The sequence below is a fragment of the Daktulosphaira vitifoliae genome, unplaced genomic scaffold (genome assembly GCF_025091365.1).
Source record: "Daktulosphaira vitifoliae isolate Bord-2020 unplaced genomic scaffold, ASM2509136v1 Scaffold_1, whole genome shotgun sequence".
Classification (NCBI taxonomy): Eukaryota; Metazoa; Arthropoda; class Insecta; order Hemiptera; family Phylloxeridae; genus Daktulosphaira; species Daktulosphaira vitifoliae.
The window spans coordinates 23,169,080-23,187,947 of NW_026099572.1; the positions used below are offsets into that span (position 1 = coordinate 23,169,080).

At 28.6% G+C, this 18,868-nt stretch overlaps 2 protein-coding genes across 5 annotated transcripts in view; one reads left to right on the forward strand and one right to left on the reverse strand.

The window, feature by feature from the left end:
• Positions 1 to 18,868, forward strand: part of LOC126896169 (uncharacterized) — a 180,822-nt gene that overhangs the window by 71,732 nt on the left and 90,222 nt on the right. For 2 of the 4 annotated variants that reach the window (XM_050668721.1, XM_050668731.1), the window contains exon 1: positions 14,802 to 14,812. The exons of the other annotated variants lie outside the window; for them this stretch is intronic. The gene's annotated coding sequence lies outside the window, so the exon portion shown is untranslated. Of the gene's footprint in view, positions 1 to 14,801; positions 14,813 to 18,868 lie in introns of those variants that run through there. 4 annotated transcript variants of the gene reach the window in all.
• LOC126896154 (uncharacterized) lies at positions 464 to 11,614 on the reverse strand. The gene is made up of 6 exons (XM_050668664.1): positions 11,073 to 11,614; positions 3,491 to 3,798; positions 3,168 to 3,324; positions 2,914 to 3,095; positions 2,199 to 2,453; positions 464 to 958 (listed from the first exon to the last, which is right to left on the reverse strand). Exons 1-6 carry the CDS (start codon positions 11,482 to 11,484, stop codon positions 851 to 853), a joined length of 1,422 nt encoding a protein of 473 aa, XP_050524621.1. The 5' UTR covers positions 11,485 to 11,614; the 3' UTR covers positions 464 to 850.

Below are 18,868 nucleotides of genomic sequence, written 5' to 3' on the forward strand. Positions count from 1 at the left end.
CATATTAATGTTATTGAGTATTTAAATAAAAATTAATTTTCTCATGAGTCAAAAACGTACTATAAATTACTAATATTTTGTAATTGTTTAGAAGTTCTACTGATGTAATGATTTAAAATGTATCTATATAACCTAATCAGGATTTATTAGTAGAATGGGGGCCTACCTTCAGTCAGAAAATCTCCAAGTATATTTTTTCCTTTATTTTTACTCATTAGTTCATTTAAGAGATAAATATTGCGGTCAATGACCTTGTCACTGCCTATAGACGCTTATACATATTTCAGTTGAAAAATTATTTTTTTAATATTGAAACTAGATTCTCATGATTAAAATTATCTATATAAAATGATAAACACCCTTTTAGTTTTAAAACTAAAGAACCTCCTTGGAAATAAATTACTGCAATACATGCAAAAAAAAAAAACATGATTTATTTCTCAATTGCAAAAAATCAAAGCTTTAATTGATTAACTACTTTGTAAAAAAAATACATACGTATAAATAACTTAAACAATTTAACATTATAATAAATAAATAAATATTAAAAATGATTTTTACAAGTAGTTAAATCGATAGCAAAAACAGAATATAATTACATTATTATACAATACAAATTGTATAATGTATAATGTATATACAATTAATAATCATGTTCAATCAATGAATAACAAATATAAGAATTTCTTTTGTTGTTCTTACGACACAAAACATGTATAAATACTTAAAAAAAAAAATACATAAATAAAACAACAATTCATTTTTTATTGCTCCACATTCAATGTATGCCTACTAAATAATATTTAATAATAATGTAAATGGGCAGTTTAATATCGAAATCAACGTGGTTTCATCGTTGCACACAAGGCCTGACACCTGATATTGTTATATTTCTCATCTCCTGCTCCATAAACATACCAGTGAACACTGGTGGCATGATTTGAGATTCTTCGAACGGCTAAAAAACAAATTCGGTATAACTATTTAACTACGAGACGCAATTTGAATGTTAGGAATATTATCAATACAATAAGCTATAAATTACATAGGTTTGTGAACCTATTAATACATAATACAACGCACGAGTAGTTCAATTTTATTATAGTATTTCTACGAATCGCATTGTTGTTCAAACGTGTCTTGTGGGTTTAAAAAATGCTTAAATGTTTAGTTTTGAGAGAGAGAAACACGCGCACAAACACATTGGTCCTTTTTAATTAATATGTTTGAGATTTTCAGCTGACCAAGCAGTGACTTTTTTCCCAGGTTTCAATTTTTATATGCACGTGTTGAAAATCGACAGACACCACACCAATGCGACAGACCGCTCCGTGAATGGTAAGGGAATACATCAAAATAACATATTCATATGAATACCATTAACCCGGTATGTTGCAAATTATATTGTACGTTAGGACCTACTGTTGTATACCACGAACTTTAAAGATAGGTAGACAATGGACCGCGTTTTTTGTTGCTCCGTCCAAGAATAAATATTGTTAACCAAATGTAACTCAATATTGTACTTGAGTATATAATTTTATAATCATATTGTACCTACCACGACGAAAAACGAGTTGTTAGCATAAAAAAAACATAAAATTAGAGTACTATTGTACTTGAAAAAATTCCAAATCATCATAATTCAATTGGACATATAACTTATACATCGTGTAATATATATATATTTTTTTTTTTTTTTTGAGTAAAATTTTAATAAGATCAAAATAAATGTTTATATTTATTTCGGTATAATACATAAATAATTATATATTGTATAATTATTTATGTGGTACATTTTATATTTCAATTTAATTGAAATATCGAAAGGTCAAAAAAAAAAATAATACAAAGCACTTAATCTGGAAGAGACATTAAAAAAAACAAACACGAATTATAGAATATCATTTTAAAAGTCAAAAGTGATGTTGATTTCTTCAAAATAACTTTTAATTTTTTGTTACATTTTAGAAATATAGCCCTGAGAAGGAATGAAGAGGACTGTAGCTTGCTATGAGCAATATTTTATTTATAAATCGAAATATATGTAGTAAGTATGTTGTTGAATTTTTAAGGCCGAAATCTCTCCTCCAAAAAATGATATCCATTTCCTTGCCATTTTATCATCTCATTATAATTTTTATATAGTTTATATTATAGATTTATATATGAACGATATTAAATTCGTTCTGTCTCACCTTGATATATTCAGATAGACAAGCCATACGGCTACCTTCCCTCATATATGCGTTAAAACTATGTCTTGGCGTCCAGTCATCCATTCTTGTGGTTGGAATGATCATTACATTTTCTATCCGTCTCCTGGAAAATTGCGCATGAAGAGCTAACATACCACTGTAACTTTGGTCGACGAATACAACTACACGGCGAGCTGAACAATGAGATAAATCATGTATGAACTCTTTGGAAGAATACACTTCGTCGCTTTCAGCCTAAAATAATTAAAACATGTGTTTGATTAATATTAAAATTTCAAAATGAAATTGCCTATCAAAACATGAAATTTGTTGTATACTAATTCAAAGATTTCAATGCTTCGTTTTTAACAAATTTTATTGTTTTGGTGTTTTTTTTTCTCGAAAACAGTCATTTCTTTTACACGGAATACTATTTAAAAAATAATAAGTTATAGCTTTGAGAAGTGGAATTTTTACAAATCATTATATAATTGGTTATATTTTTTATACACGAGAGGACGTGTTCTCTAAAAGTCAGTATATTAGATATGCTCATTTTAAATATACGTTAAACATTGTTCATTAAAATTTCTCAATATACATAAAAGTTTTGTGTACATTATTATGATTAAAAAAAAATACATTTTTGGTTTAAAACTTGTGAAATTATTATTTTCTTTGTCCTATTACAATTTTTATTCAATACATAACTTACAATTCCGTTTCCGTTGGAATCCCAAAGTAATGTGTTTCCATCCCTTTTGGTAGGACTTGACAAATACAAGAAAAACGTATCAGCACACCTGGGCGTCGAACAAATGCCTTTGACATATCTCCGAATGTTCAACTTAGTAGCTGGTTCTACATTGCTAATGGAAGTCGAATGTTCGGTGCCGTCTATAAGAAAAATAGTGTTAATCATATGAATTTACAATAAAAATTGATTGCAGTGCACTGCTGTGAACTTACCGTCGTCGATTCCGGTGCCCATGCCGTTAGCGAAAAATGTTCGAATGTTGTTTACAGAAAAACCCCACGAGACCAATTTGTCCCTGAGCGATGTCAAATCATACATGGAAACAAAATCGGCAGTGTTTCTATTCCAACCGCCAAATAACATCACAGCCTATTCATACATATCATGTTAAACTCGATAATTCGAATTATAGTATAGACAAATAACAGTAGATAAAAAAATACTTTGAATTCATAACAAACTTATTTTTATGCGATAATGTTTCAATCAAATAAGGCGAGCTCAGTTTTTAATAGTTACTGTCGGTATTATTTACCTGGTTAGTGGGTTTGTGTGTTGAACATTTGTAGTTGCCTTTGTCGCAGCCTCTTGTGTTGGTTTTCAGGTGATTGCATTCATCAGACAACTCGGCGCCGTCGTCACGGAGTCGCGGACAGTTCATCAGGAACGTGTCCTTGTGGTCTACACAACTGAGCACATTATCGGCTTGGCGGCGGTTGCTCCGCGTGGGTACCACTAGAGGTAAAAACTTCACCTGACAGTCCCACGACGATGTCATTGGCCTTTCGTTACACCACCGGCTTCGGACCATCTGCACGCACACCGTCGTGTTATCACCAAGTGCTGTAAAAAATACATTAACGGTCGCGTTAAATATGCTCTCAGCACGTCTAAAAATTTACACCGAGAAAAAATAATCGAACGTTTTTTTCGCCCTGTAGTATATCTGTTAATTAATTGTAATTTTAGGTTGCATTTGGTATGGAATTATCAATTATATACGTTTTTTTTAATTGTATTATTTTCATTCGAAGAGTTCCGTGTGTAATCATAAATTAAATACACGTGTGTATTTTATTTATGGCATAACACAGACTACTTGTTTTGTAAAGTACGCAGGGCAAGTCTAACAATCGTTTGTATTTGATCTCAGTTATATATGTATAATATGTTGCCTAACTAAATCCTCGAGATTAACATATTGAGTATTCGATAAATACAAATTAATGAAATTTGATTGCATTTAGTGTACGAACTACAAAGAAGTCATATCATTAATTTGTGATACGAGTAAAGACAGGCATTACAGAGCAGCTTATGTGAACTTGATCACCTTACACGCTTAATACAATTGAAATGTTATAACTCGAAATTTACGATATTCACGGATCTATTTTATTGTTTGATTAAAGTATTAGGATTTTGCTATAACTTGTATTGGTCAATGACAATTTTGTCCAAAAAAATTTAAATAACAATGTTGCAGAGAAATTTAATGTAAAATTCTGATTTAGTAAGACCGCGTATACGATTCCTTACATTCGTTTGATGAGTCCGCCCTAAGTACATAAAAAACTCTAACTAAAGGCGGTTAAATGGGAGAAAATTGATGAAAACGATCGGATCTATTGCATTCAGTGTGACACTTTAGTGATGAGCAGGTGATTTCCGTGACGTTAATGTTGGATCTAAGCCGTCGCTTCGTACCCACCCAACTAGCTTCTGTCGGCGGTAAACATCAAAGAAGCGGCATCGCAGCCCGTTCAAAAGGAATTACACACTAAACAATTAGAGTACACTACATCCCACCTTTCTATTATTATTTCAAGGGTAACCAAACTGGTTCTTTTTTTTTCTCCATATTATTTTTTACACTTTTAGTCAACCGTACACAACATGTAAGCATTAGAAACGCTTAATATAAGTTTGCGTGTAAGATCAATGGGGGTGTTAGTTTTGTGTATAGACGTCTAGTGTACGTATCGCTGATTCGGTGGCAGTACAAAAGCACATATAAGACGTTATATAAAATAAAAAAGAATTATTTATGTGAAATTAAAAAAAAAAAACCGGTAGTTGTGTTGTGGAGCAAAAGTTAAAATCAAGTTCTTTACGAAATCTTCGGGTCGTGAGGGATGCCATTTACTATACACAAAACCTTGACACGTAATTGAGTTCGAGACACGGCGAAACTACTTTTGGTAATTGACTTCTATTAAAAATGATCAGCCAATATACATAAACGATACTGCTCTAAGGAGTGACCTCAGAAATTAATTATAAAAACACAAAACTCATCAGGATTATACACCTTTAAGTAACCGTTCGACTGCGACCATAGTTCGCATTTAATTTAGTTGCTGGTATTCCAAAATTTGTTACTGATTGTATTTAATATCGTTTAAAAACATAACCGAACGGTATTTAAAATATTAACTTAATATTTTTCCACAATAAAATAAATACATTTTTTCTTAATAAAATAATAAGCTATTCAATGAAACAATGAAATTAAATTTGAGGATATGACAGTACAACTCAATTGTTTACATTTATCTAAGTTTTCAATGTATACATTGACAACGTAATAGAAAAATAAATCAATTTTTACTGTTGCGGTAAAGAGTTTCGTATCAAATAACAAAACACTTTAGGGATAGTCTAAATGGCATTTATAAGGTTTCGTTTATCGTCTTGATGGTAAATATTGTAAACTTTACATTTTAATTTTAGTGGCCGCTTTTCAATGTAATATTTGAGAGTTTCACCTCTAAAATGTTCAAACTTTTTTGCTTTTATTAACACGTTTGATACATACGTTTTTGAAATCGAATACTGTTTGTTTTCTTCGTCTTTCATAATAATTGTTGTTAATCAAATTATTTTTATCTTAGTGATTATTCCTTTAAAGGAATTGATGTTATTAAAAATATTTTACTCACAAATATACTTAAATTAACCATGTTATGATCAGTACTGGTTAGTACGTGATGATAACGGCATCATAGTTTTTTAATTAAAAATTCTGTATGCATTGTGTCACAATGTATTGTTCACATTATAAAAGTCAAAAGTATTGTTACGCGTTCGAAAATAACCACCTTATTTTATTTACTTATTATATAAGCTGAAAAAAACGTGAAACACATTAAGTACTTAATTAAGTCCAGGGCCTGAAATAAATTACCTAAACCTACCCAAGGACTTGCTTTGTACAACTTAACACGATCATTTGTTTTAGTCGTATTTGGATTGTGATTTTCAAAAATATGAATTGAAACACATCGATCAAATTTAAAAATATTATTGGAATATAAATATAATTCAACAATAATTTAAACCTCAGTAGAAAAAATATTTGATGTAGTTAATTCGTATAATTTTCGAGCTAAAATACGCGTAATACGTAATTAGGTATGTATTGTTAGGTTTTTGTACCCAATAATAATTATTGAGTAAAATTAGAAAGAATAATTATTATTATTTAAAATTTTTTTTGTTAAAATGCACTAAAAAAAATTCTATTTTAACATTTTTATCCGAATGCCTTAAAATGAAGCATATTCCCTACTGTATGGATTATCAGACAATTATTTTCAATGTTGATACATTATATTTAATTCATTACTATTTTTCGTGTAAGAATTTCATAACTATTCAAACAACAATTTAATAGATCGTCTAGTCGAATATTGATAAGTTATCTGGACAGTCTTTGTTATTTGGATCAATTGCAAAGTAATTATTCATGAATAATAAATCACGTGTCTAGACGAACATGACAAGGCATTTTGTACACAAAAATAAACGGTCAACGACATTTGATCAAATAAAACATAATTTATAGTTATAATTCCTTTTGTGATTTAATTATCATAAGTTTAATTAGATCATTAGGCCTAATTCCATTTATAAAGGTTTGTTTTATGATTGGCTAAAATAAGGAATTCAAGTCACCGAGAATGTTATTTTACTGAAACACTTGACTTAATTTTAACAGTTGAAAACAAATACTGCAGAAGATATTTTAAATATTTCACAAACTAATGTTAAAACCGTTATGTGTAACAATTAAGAAGTTTTATGTCTCAGTGCATCCCAAAGACACCTTTTAAGTTTCGCATTGAAATTAAGAATTAATAGGCTTTAGAAAAAGTGTTCCTTTTATTTTCTACCAAAACTAATACTTAAAATGGTACAGAAATAAAAAAAACCGAAGAAAATACGAAAAGAATTCACGTACACTCGATTTTAACGAAATTTTTTATTTATTTTTAATTACAAAACAAGTAAATCAAATAGTATAAAAAATAAGGCTATCTTATGCATTTGAATTTAACATACATTTATTTCGAAAATGGTTATCAATTAAATTAATTTAAAAATAATTTTTAACCCTTTTTAAACGATTTTTTAAATTTAATATTTGCCAAAGATTTACTATTATTTTTTTAATAATTAGAAAGCTTCAATTAAAATAGTTGACATTACATCAAACTAAAAAAAAAATACATTCTTTAACAATCTAATATTGTAATAATTTCTATTAAGTGATATTAAAATAAATATCCTTTTGAATGAATGTACAATATTTCATTCTTAACTCAAAAATTCTGAGTGTAACATTAACTATTTAAAAAAGAATTATTTTAAATATTTTTATTTAAAAATATAATAACCTTAATTAACTAGAGCATTTTTTTATTTATTCTTCTCAAACTAATATAATATATTTTATAAATAAACCAATTTATCAATGGGTAATAAATAAGGTGAATGATTTAAACTTGTTTTAAGAAAATTTGGACATTTATTCCAATAATCAATTTAATAAGCTATATTTTTTTTTAAATTTGAATTTAAAATATTTCAAAAATTACTTTTTATAGGGTGTTCTACTATTTTTTAAATAAATATCAAACAAATAATTGAAATAATTTGCAAAATTTTCCTGTTTTTTAATATTATTTATTTTTAACCAAAATTTTTACGTTGTTCAAGCAATTTTTTTAGTTAGAAACATTTTTTTACTTGAATAGATTTTTTAGATTTTATCTAATAAATATCAGCTTCTTGTATAGCAAATCCGATATAGTCACACTGAAAGTAAATTTTCTTTACTTCTATATTTCAGTCCTTTACCAATTGAAGGAATTATGAATCCGTTAGTAAAGTTTTTTACTGTATCATTTAAATGAACTTTAATTGATGTTATCAAACTCTTATAATAAACTTATAAATTTTAATTAGAATTTTTAGACTTTATAACAAGATAAAAATATTAGACAAAATTAAGTTTACAATGTATATATCACATTGTAAATTTTGCATAGTTTTTCAACAGTTTTAAAATAAGTCACACATAATTGTTATATATAATGATGAAGTCCATTTATTATAAATATTTCTATACATAACGCACTAGGAGAATTTTTGGCAATTATAAAATTTTAATTGTTTTTTTAAGGGTTAAAAATTAATCTTTAATTAATTTAATTGATACCCACTCACAAAATAAATGTGTAGTTGATAAATTCAAATGCATAAGATAGCCTCTGATTGAGTAGACTTTAAACATTTTTGTACTAATAGGAACAAAAAAAGATACTAAAAGAAGTATTAAAAAATGTGTAAAATAAGTGGTATCCTAATGTTGATGATAGCAGTTTCTCATTTATAGCCAACCTACTTGCGTAAGGCCTAGTAAGAGGCTATAAGTTTATTCATAGGAGGTGGGAAACGGCAATAATGTGTAAACGGTGGGAACACACGCGAGGGGAGCCATCGATGGTGGCGGTCGGGATCAGGAGCAAAAACGGCAACCGCTGACGGGAGCTGGAACAGCGGTGGCGGCAGCAGGTGCGCGTGTATAGTATAATATGTCGTCGGCGTAGTGGTGATCAGTAAAAACAGAGACGTAGCCAATGCGTGGCGGCGGCGTTGGCCGACAAAGACGAGGGCTCGGGCAGCGGTAAACATCAAAAACCTGTTGGCTCGTGGCTAACCCCCCGCGCTCGCGCCAACGTGCGCCACACACCCACCGACCCGCCGCCGTCGTAGTCTCTTTGAGCTTTGCCGATCACTGACAGCCGGTGGGAAAAAAACGCTATTAAAATACTACTACGAGATTCTTCAATTTTTTATGAATATAATAGTACATTGTTATTGGATTACAACAATATATTTTATTTTGTACACAAAATGAAGGGAACATCAATAAAACGTTCGCTTAACACATCCATTTTCCAAAACCGTTTGCACTACGTTTATTTACGAGGACGGAAAAATATGGTAACGGTAAACGGCTCATTATAAAAACTAAATCCGACTTATAAATAATTTTAGCTAAGTATAAAAAACAAATTTCGCCAGGCACCAAGTTCAATTAGGTCTAATTTAGTCGATAGGTTTAGCGAGAATACAAAAAAAATAAGCAAACTCTTAATTCTCATATAATTTTTAAGTTTGTGAACCATTTTTAACCTTCAAGATACAAGTCTTGTGCAGAAGTGCGATTTTCAATATTTCTACGAAAGATTTATAAATATTTATCATTTAGTAAAATGTTATTATAATATAAAACATTTTTTATATTCAGATAAATCAATAAATCTGCACAAGTGTTAGATAATTGGAAAACAAATGTTCTCTTCAAAATGTCAACATTTTATTTGGACAACATAAATATAAAACTTAGATAAATAGTATGTTGGTATGTGTGATTGGTGAGTTGATCAAGGTTCAGTCAGCAGTGTACATTCTAAGAAGGCTATGCAGGTACACAGGACTTTTTTAAAGAGGTATGTTTTATTAATAGCTTAATTTAATGACTTTTTCATTATTTACTCATCACGTAAAAAAATGGCCCCCTCGGGGAAATCATATCTGGTAGATAATAATGATAATAATAATACTATAGTTTATGACACTAAATGTGTATCTGCCCCAGCCATCTACTTTTTTAAAGAAAAAAGTGGGCTCGTGATAATTTATCCTGGACTCTCAAATATATTTTTAAAACTTATTTGGTAAATTTACAAAGTTAATGATAATTTTTTTAGTCGTTGTATTACGATATGAAAAGATACGTTACATAAAAAAAAATAAGGTAAAAATAATTGCGTACAACACTTTCTCAAGGGGTTGTCAGAGTCCCCTGGCGACTCCTTTAAATACATCACGAAACCACGAGCTCGCTTTTTATATTTAATAGTCCAAAAAGGATATTCGTTTAATTTCTAATCAGAATAAATAATAGTTTCATGATAACAAATCAGTTATTCAAAATTAAATATTTAAAGTCTGCTGTAATAGAAGACATATAAAATGGACTATATATTTTCTAGGACCAAGCGGACAAACTAAAAGATTTTCGCAATTTTAGAATTATTCTAATAATTTTAAGATGAATAACATTTTGACAAATAAAAATTTATTAATTTGTAAATTAATTTATTCACCCGAAGATAAATAAATGGCCTCGTTGCTATATGCCAGGAAAATATCCTTATGGTTGTTAACTAAACATCGTTAAATATGAATAAAAAATGATTTTATCAAATAAGGTCTACGCAATAGACTTAATAACAAACATTCGAAAGCGTGATAATTTATTTTTATTCGTTTTTGTGTTATGTTTGTATAAACTTCTTATTTTTATTTGGTTACTAAACAGTTTGGCGGCATTACATAAAAAAATTAAAGATTAGATAGCAAAATTATTGTGTAGATTTAGTGTATATTGAGTATCCCAATACCCTTGGCATCTAATCGATGAATGATTTTAATACAAAGTGTTACTTAAGTTACCCGATGTTAATACATCATACTCAATATACATAATTACCTTTTCTTAGAAAAGTAATACGCGAATGAATGATTTTTCGCAATAATTAGATATGAATTTTGATATTTACATGAGATTTTTAATAATATAACAATGTCCCTTAATGTTACGACAAGAAGATAAATGTTTTTTTATTAGGATAGATGCAAAAGAAACAATATGTTTAACAAAGAAGAATAGTAATTATTTTTTACGAATTATAATTATTATAACTCGTTTAAATCAAATAGTTGGCCTTCCAATAAAACATAAAACGCAGCGATATACTTACTGGAGTAGATGCCTTCAGTATCTTCGCACTTCCGGAGAGGTACACTGGTGTCCACGTAAAACATGAACATGGGATGACCGAACTTGTATGCAGGGAATGGATCGAGTACTAGGAAAGCATCGTGCGATTTTCCGTTAAGCTGAGCATCTCCATCCGGAAGCACAGCCATCACGGTGTCGTTGGGCAGTAGGCCACCGAAGTATAAGCGCACGTCTTTAGCCGATAAGTCGGTAAGCTCGTTGCACTTTTCCGGGTCGTACGCTTCGTAACAATTATGGGCCAACAGTCGGGAGAACGCCAAGTCAGCCAACTCGTATATTAAACTTGACGGCGACCGAACTTGGGCGCCAGCGACCGTGACTATTACGAAGGTGACGATGGCCATCGCCCAAAGTGTTCGGGAAACGGTCATGATGTTCTGTGGAAAACGGTGAAATCGATGAAGGGTAGAAATATGTACGTATGAGTGCGGGTTATATCGAATACGACGTAACGCGAGAGGCGTCGGATGCGGACACTGTGCGTGAAACTGTGCGGATGTACACTCGCAGACACCACCGCGGGGGCAAAGAAAATACCCCACCGCCANACCCAAAGTGTTCGGGAAACGGTCATGATGTTCTGTGGAAAATGGTGAAATCGATGAAGGGTAGAAATATGTACGTATGAGTGCGGGTAATATCGAATACAACGTAACGCGAGAGGCGGCGGATGCGGACACTGTGCGTGAAACTGTGCGGATGTACACTCGCAGACACCACCGCGGGGGCAAAGAAAATACCCCACCGCCACCGCCTTCTCAGAGATCACCACCGAGCGTACGTTTGTGTCGGCGGTGAACTGCTCGTCCAGGGCGGAGTTTGAGCGTAAGATCAAAGACTGTTTGCCGCAGCCGACTCGTTAGTGGGGTACTACATCAGGTACGGCGGCGGTGACACAGTGCCTACATTATATTATGTATTATCATAATGTGTACCTAATATTTTTTTTTATTTTTTACCCGCCAAGACGTATTTGTCTATTAGCTTATACACACACGTAGTACTATTCTACTATGACGACGATAATAACATTATTATCAGGTATAAATCTAGATGGACGGATTTCTAATTTCTTTTTTTTTTTTTTTTTTAATCTCATTTCGTTTATAATATTATCATTATTAGTATTATGTGTACTACGAAATACACTCTATTCATTGTGGAAACGCCGCCACCGAAAAGACCAACACCTTTTTTCATTCTCAACTCCGCACAAGAGCTCGTTCACCGAGTGGCGTGTTCTAAAGAACTCTCTCGTTTAAATCTTTTGAAACAGCCGCCATTAGTCCGAAACCACAACAGGCCTAATAGAATACACCGTTTAAGTGTCAACGTAAGAAAAACAAACGAATTAGGATCCAAGTACAGACTTTTCGATATTATGATTTGTAATTTTAATTACAAAGTCACCTATCCACATGTATAAACTTCATTTTACACTTTGCAATTTCTGCTAACGCTCACGTGAAAGTGATTCGAATCGGAATTATTCTCGACTTACTTGCCTAGTAAATATTTATTTATATCTAATACACTAACATATATAACCGTTCAACGATTTACGCAGTGTCGGATATAATCATTGTGCCGCTGTAAACTGTAAGCATTTAACTAATTGCTGCCTTTTAATGTAAATATTTATTTAGTCTAATAGATGATAAAGCATAGATAAAACTTAGCCTGAAATGACAAATTAGCTCATCAAAAATTATCAGTAAGGTGGTATAAAAATGCACAGTTTTCTATCGAATATAATTTGTAGTATACAGTGTGATCGGTTTATCATAAACCACTCGATTATTCGCAAAAATAATAACTATAATGGGAAAACATTTTTTTTTTAGTTACGTTCACTTTATGATTTATCAGCTATAAATTACTTTTTAGAATCAACCTATATAAACTATAGGGCGTAAATTTTATTTTTTCAGTTGGCAACGTACGTAATTCGGGTTACGGAGATTGCTACGAACTGATGATGCCCCGACATTCATTTACTCCCCGACACTGTAAAAAAATCCTCCGAATACATTTACTCCGACAACAATTACTACGAATAACTGGTTACAAAAATTTGGATTTTACTACGACGATGAATACTCCGAATAGGACTATTAATTGATTGTTCCGAATGAAATTAGCTCCGAATATCGATTATTCGCGAAATCGATTAAAATATCAAATTTCGGAGTAGATGAATATCGTAGTAATATATTATCTGATGGAAAAACATAACTCTTATCACTAATTAATAAATATAATAAAATAGCGTTATAATTGATTACTGTCTATTAACAAATAATTATTACAATAAGATCCCCGAAATGTATCCTACTTTTGATAAAATAGGTACATAAAGGTAAGAAAGGGGGCTTTGAACTAAAACAACCCGTTACATAACTGGTGTGAGCCCTTAAATTTTTTTTTTGGAGGGTAAAGAAGAGCGATTCCAATTTTCAGACGTAAAATCTTTTTTGCCTCTCCTCATTAGTGCTTATTATAACATTATAAGCACATTAATATTATAACATTTAATTAGTTTAGTTAAAAAATATAGGGGTACGTTTCACTGATGATAGGATTCGTCATTAAACAGATGTGTTTATAATGATATTCGGTATCCCATTCTCTAAAACTGTCATTACAATTAGTCTCATATGAAATCAAACAAAAATATGATTTAATATCATTTCATTGTTCAAAGGTGGCCAACGAAATTAATTCAGTCCAGTTTGGATTTGACCGCTATCTGGAGAGACTTGAGGGGGCTTTGTCTCCTAAAATTCTGCTATAGAATATACCGAAAATGAATTAATTTGTATTTCTCGTTGTATAGAAATATTTTTTAGATTAGGAAAAAAATTGTGTAATTAGAGTTCCCAAATATTTTGTTGCAATACTCCTACTCTCTAGTCAAATTAAGTAAACACAAGGCAGTTATAAGTTAACAGTGGACAATAGTTTATGATTAATCATAAACTTACTTATATCTTCTGTTAAGATAATTAGTTTTAAACTTAACTAACTCGATTAAAAATATGCAGTCAATTCATTAAATAATGGTTGAGTTTTTTTTCATTTGCATTATGATTATTTGAAGTTTTGTCAAATATACGTATAGAGTTAAATATTTTAATTTATAATCATAATTGATAATCAAATAATTATTCATTTTTTCTCATTAAATGGAAATCAAATATAATAATGTAATATTGAAACTGTACAACTTTTTTTATAGCACATATATATGTAAAATTACATTTTTACAAAACATAATACATTACATTACGTGATTTTATTTTGAAAATTAATTTTTATTTTTTAGGAATATGCTTTCATATTCTAAAAAGTACATATAAAATGAATTCAAATTTTTAAAAAAACTTCATTTTGTATTTATAGAACAATACATTTGTATTTACAGGATACACGTTAAGCTAACAAGATGAAAACATTGGTAAAATAATCATCTTTTTGTAGTGTCGCCCTGGCTCAGAAGGCCCTCGTTAAATTTAAGATTTTTTTTTTCGCTGGACCACTGAGAAAATTGTCCAACAAATTTAATTATTATTAAAAAAAGAAAAAACTATTCAGATATTTTTTTTCAAACTGATTTCAATAAATGTAAATTAGATTTTAAAGAAAAAGAACTTTAAATAAATAATTTTTTACTCCTTAATATTTTTAACTTTTTTTTGAGCACCACTGGAGATTATAATGGTTTTACTTATAATTTAACATTGATTATAAAACTCATGTCACAAANATATAATTTAACATTGATTTATAATCTCAAGTTTTATAAACTCATGTCACAAAATTAAAATTGTTTAACGATGAGTTAATATATTTTTACTTTTAGATGACACACAGAATTTTTAAATAAGAAAAAATTAATTCTACTTATATATAACCAAAATTTACTAATTCTTAGCATAACTCATATTAGACCTTGTAGCAAAACTTACACAGTTTAATACTATTTTAATTTTTTTAATATAAGTTAAAAATAATTTTAGTAATTAATTTTCAATTAAAATTGCTGAAAGAAAAATTAATCATAATCTACTGAGTCAACAAAAACCTATTGGAAGAAACTTCCAGAAAGTAATAAGACTAAAAAAAATGTGTTCAACAATTACTGCATTGAAGTAGGATATACTGTGTTATTTTATACTTAGATATCCTAATGCAGCACAGGAAAAAATTCAGTCATTCCCAAGAATGATGAGGAACACTTGGAAGAAATTTCTTTTTTAACCTTGAGGTCCTATTGCACTACATCCAAAATTATTGGATAATAAGATATTATCAAATTGGACATAGAACACCCAATTTTATATTGTACAAATATTAACAATTTTATGTTTATATTAGTCATTATTTTTTAATATTACACACTTAGGAATTAATCACTAATAAAATTGCACATGACAATTTTTACAGCACATATTTGTTATAGAAAAATTAGTTTTCAAATGGATCTCTTAGATGTTAAAAANAAAATTAGTTTTCTAATAGACCTCTTAGATGTTAAAAAATAAGTTATGGTTAGATACAACTTTGTGGATCAACTAAAAAAACAGTTAACTAACAGTTTTTTGATTTGATGAAAATATTTTGTAATTATTGGATAATTAAAAAATAAAATTCTCAAAGATAAATATATATTCTAACAATAGAGAAAACTTTTTCAAAAATGTACATTTGTATTAAACACTATTAATTTTATGTTACTTAATGAATGACTATTATCATTCGAGTATTAATAACATATGTCAAATGTGAGAAATTGTACCAGAAAATAATAAGCGAAATGTATATTATTGTATAATAACTATAGTAGCAAATAATTGCTAATTGAATAGAACATTTTAATTTAAATTTTACAATATAATTAATAATAATAATTAATTTAATAATGTAGTGTTTCTGTAGCCACGTGACCCTGACGTTGCAACATATACGATCGATGCGCCCTATTACTAATAATACAATCGAAATATAATATAACTTTCGATGCATAATCAAACTATTGATAATGTCGGAGTTTTTACTGTCTCATTTTTTTAATTTAATGTCCGAGTGAAATCCGTTGTAATTTTGGTAACCTATGGTATCAGATAGTCGGAGTACCAGATGTTCGTAACAATTACTACTTTGTCAAATGTCGAAGTATGTAAATGTCGGAGCATTATCAGTTCGTGGCAAAGGTGTCTTCCCAATAAATACATAGGTCTTTAACAAGATTAACCGATTGAAGAGGAATCTTATCAGTTGTATAATGTAATTTAATTTGAGTTTTAGTTTGAAAAAAAAGAAATGTTAAAACACTTATTTATGTTTATAGAAAGTCTATTACTATGACACCATAAAACAACATTTTTAATATTTTTTTGTAATTTTATACAATCAAGTTTCAAAAATTAAGTTGAAAAAGTTATTTTTTGTAAAAATGTTACTATTTTAAATCCCCCCAGTGAGCAGAATAAGTGTTAGATTTTCAAAAAAAATTATATCAAATGAAAGGGAAATATCTAAGGTTTCAATACAAAAAAATATTATTTTTATTTGTTCATTTTTGAAAATTATGGCAGTTTTAAGTACAAAAAACATCCCGATAAAATGTAATTTTTATCGCAAACATTACATTTTTTTTTAAATTTTCGACAGCCATTTGCACATAGAAGATAAGATGTCGGGACAAATTTTTTTTTTTCATTTGATAGTATATAACATAACCTTTGATTTGATATATGTTTAAAGGACGCAGTATTTCCGGAACATTTTCAAAAATTAAGTTGAAAAAGTTAGTTTTTGTAAAAAAGTTGCTATTTTAAATCCCCTCTCATGAGCAGGTTAAATGTTAAATTTTCAAAAAAATGATATCAAATGAAAGGGAAATATCTAAGGTTTTAGTATAAAAAAAAATTATGTTGATTTGTTTATTTTTCAAAAAGTTATGGATGTTTTAAGAAAAAAAAGTGAAATAAATGACAAAATTTACTGATTTTAAAAATCGTTTTTTTGGGGGGATTTCTACCATTTATGGTGAACGAGGGAAAATTGAAAAATTTTCGATGGTAATGTCTTCAACTAGATAAGATTTGTGATCTTTGAAAATAATCGGTCCAGTGAGAGCAGAAAAAAAATAGTGATACACAAAAAAAAAAAAAAAATAATAATAAACACATGGTAAAATTAATACTTTCTAAGCTTCGCATCGAAGCTAATATCAAGCTAAATATATAAAATTTTAGAGGACTTAATAGTATGTTGAGAAAACTTAAAAAAAAATTATTTAATATCATCAACAAATACTATAGGTAACTAAGTAATAAGTGCATTTCTAATTCATTTATGTCCTAAAATTTGTTACCTTTTAATTATCAAGTGATAAAAAAAAATTTATTCATTAAGAAATTTTTAAACTCCATATTATTTTAAAAAAAATTGTAAAATATTTTTTTGTGCTCCTTAAGTAATTCTAAAATATACATGAGAATTCTCATTTCATTTTTTCTCTTGTAACTTTTCATTATACTTTTTAATAAACGGTTACACGACTTCAAATTATTACTCTTATATCTGTACTATTCATGAATATGTTTGTAATCTAAATGAATTCATAATGTTTTTGTTTATTTATTTCTATTAGTATTAAAATGTGTGCATTTAAATGGCTCCCTTAAATTTGTACATTTCTATTGATTATTAAATTGTGTATTTCTATAGCTTCTTTAAAATATATGCATTTCCATTGCTTCTTAAAATTTGGGCAATTTTATTTAAATTGCCCATTTCTATAGCTTCATTAAATAGATGAACTTTTATGAATTTCTAAACTAATTTTTTTATGGCTACTTAATGTATTTGTACTGATTTTTAAAACTAGTGAATTTTTAAAGTTTCAATTTTTAGTCAAAATACCAATGAATTCTTAAAACAAATTACTAAAAAACAATTGAAATAAAAATGCATTCTTTAGTATAAGGTTAAAAATAAGTTGTGTTAAAATGTTATCATACTACATTGAAAAAATTTAAAGCTTTTATAGTGATCCTTGAAAGAAGATTTTATTTATAATCTAGAGTATATAAAATTTTAAAATTAATTTTTTGGTTAAAAAAAAAAAATTAAAAAAAATTTGTGAATTTTCATGCATCATAAACTTATTTAGTCAAGTTATATGTTAATTATTGTTAGTGTTTATTTTCTATTAAATATAAAAAATTCTGTCTACATAACAATCATTAATTATAGAAGTTATTAGGTCTATATTTTAAGATGCATTTATCTTATAGTATTGAGCTAATAATGTAATAATAATTTAATAATTTAAATTGTAATAAGAACTTATTATGTTTACATCTAACAATTATAGTCAAACATTTTAATAACATGGTTATATATTCAATTTGCACATTATTGAACCATATAACTTTATAGCTATAAACTATGAAAACAAACTGAATAAAATAAACTAACTTAACAAAGTTTTTACACAAAATTGAATAGTGAATTATCACTTTAACAATATAATGTTAAAAAAATTGTATATAAAATATCAGTTAAGAAATGTATCAATGCAATAATATTAAGAATAATTTAAAGGCTACGGACATTATAAAATTATTATTATATATGGAAAATGTTGATATACAGAGAAATAATAATAGTGATTTCAGATAAAAGTAATATTAAAAGTATTTAAAAAATAAATTACCTTTTACGTAATAAACTTATAAGTGGTAA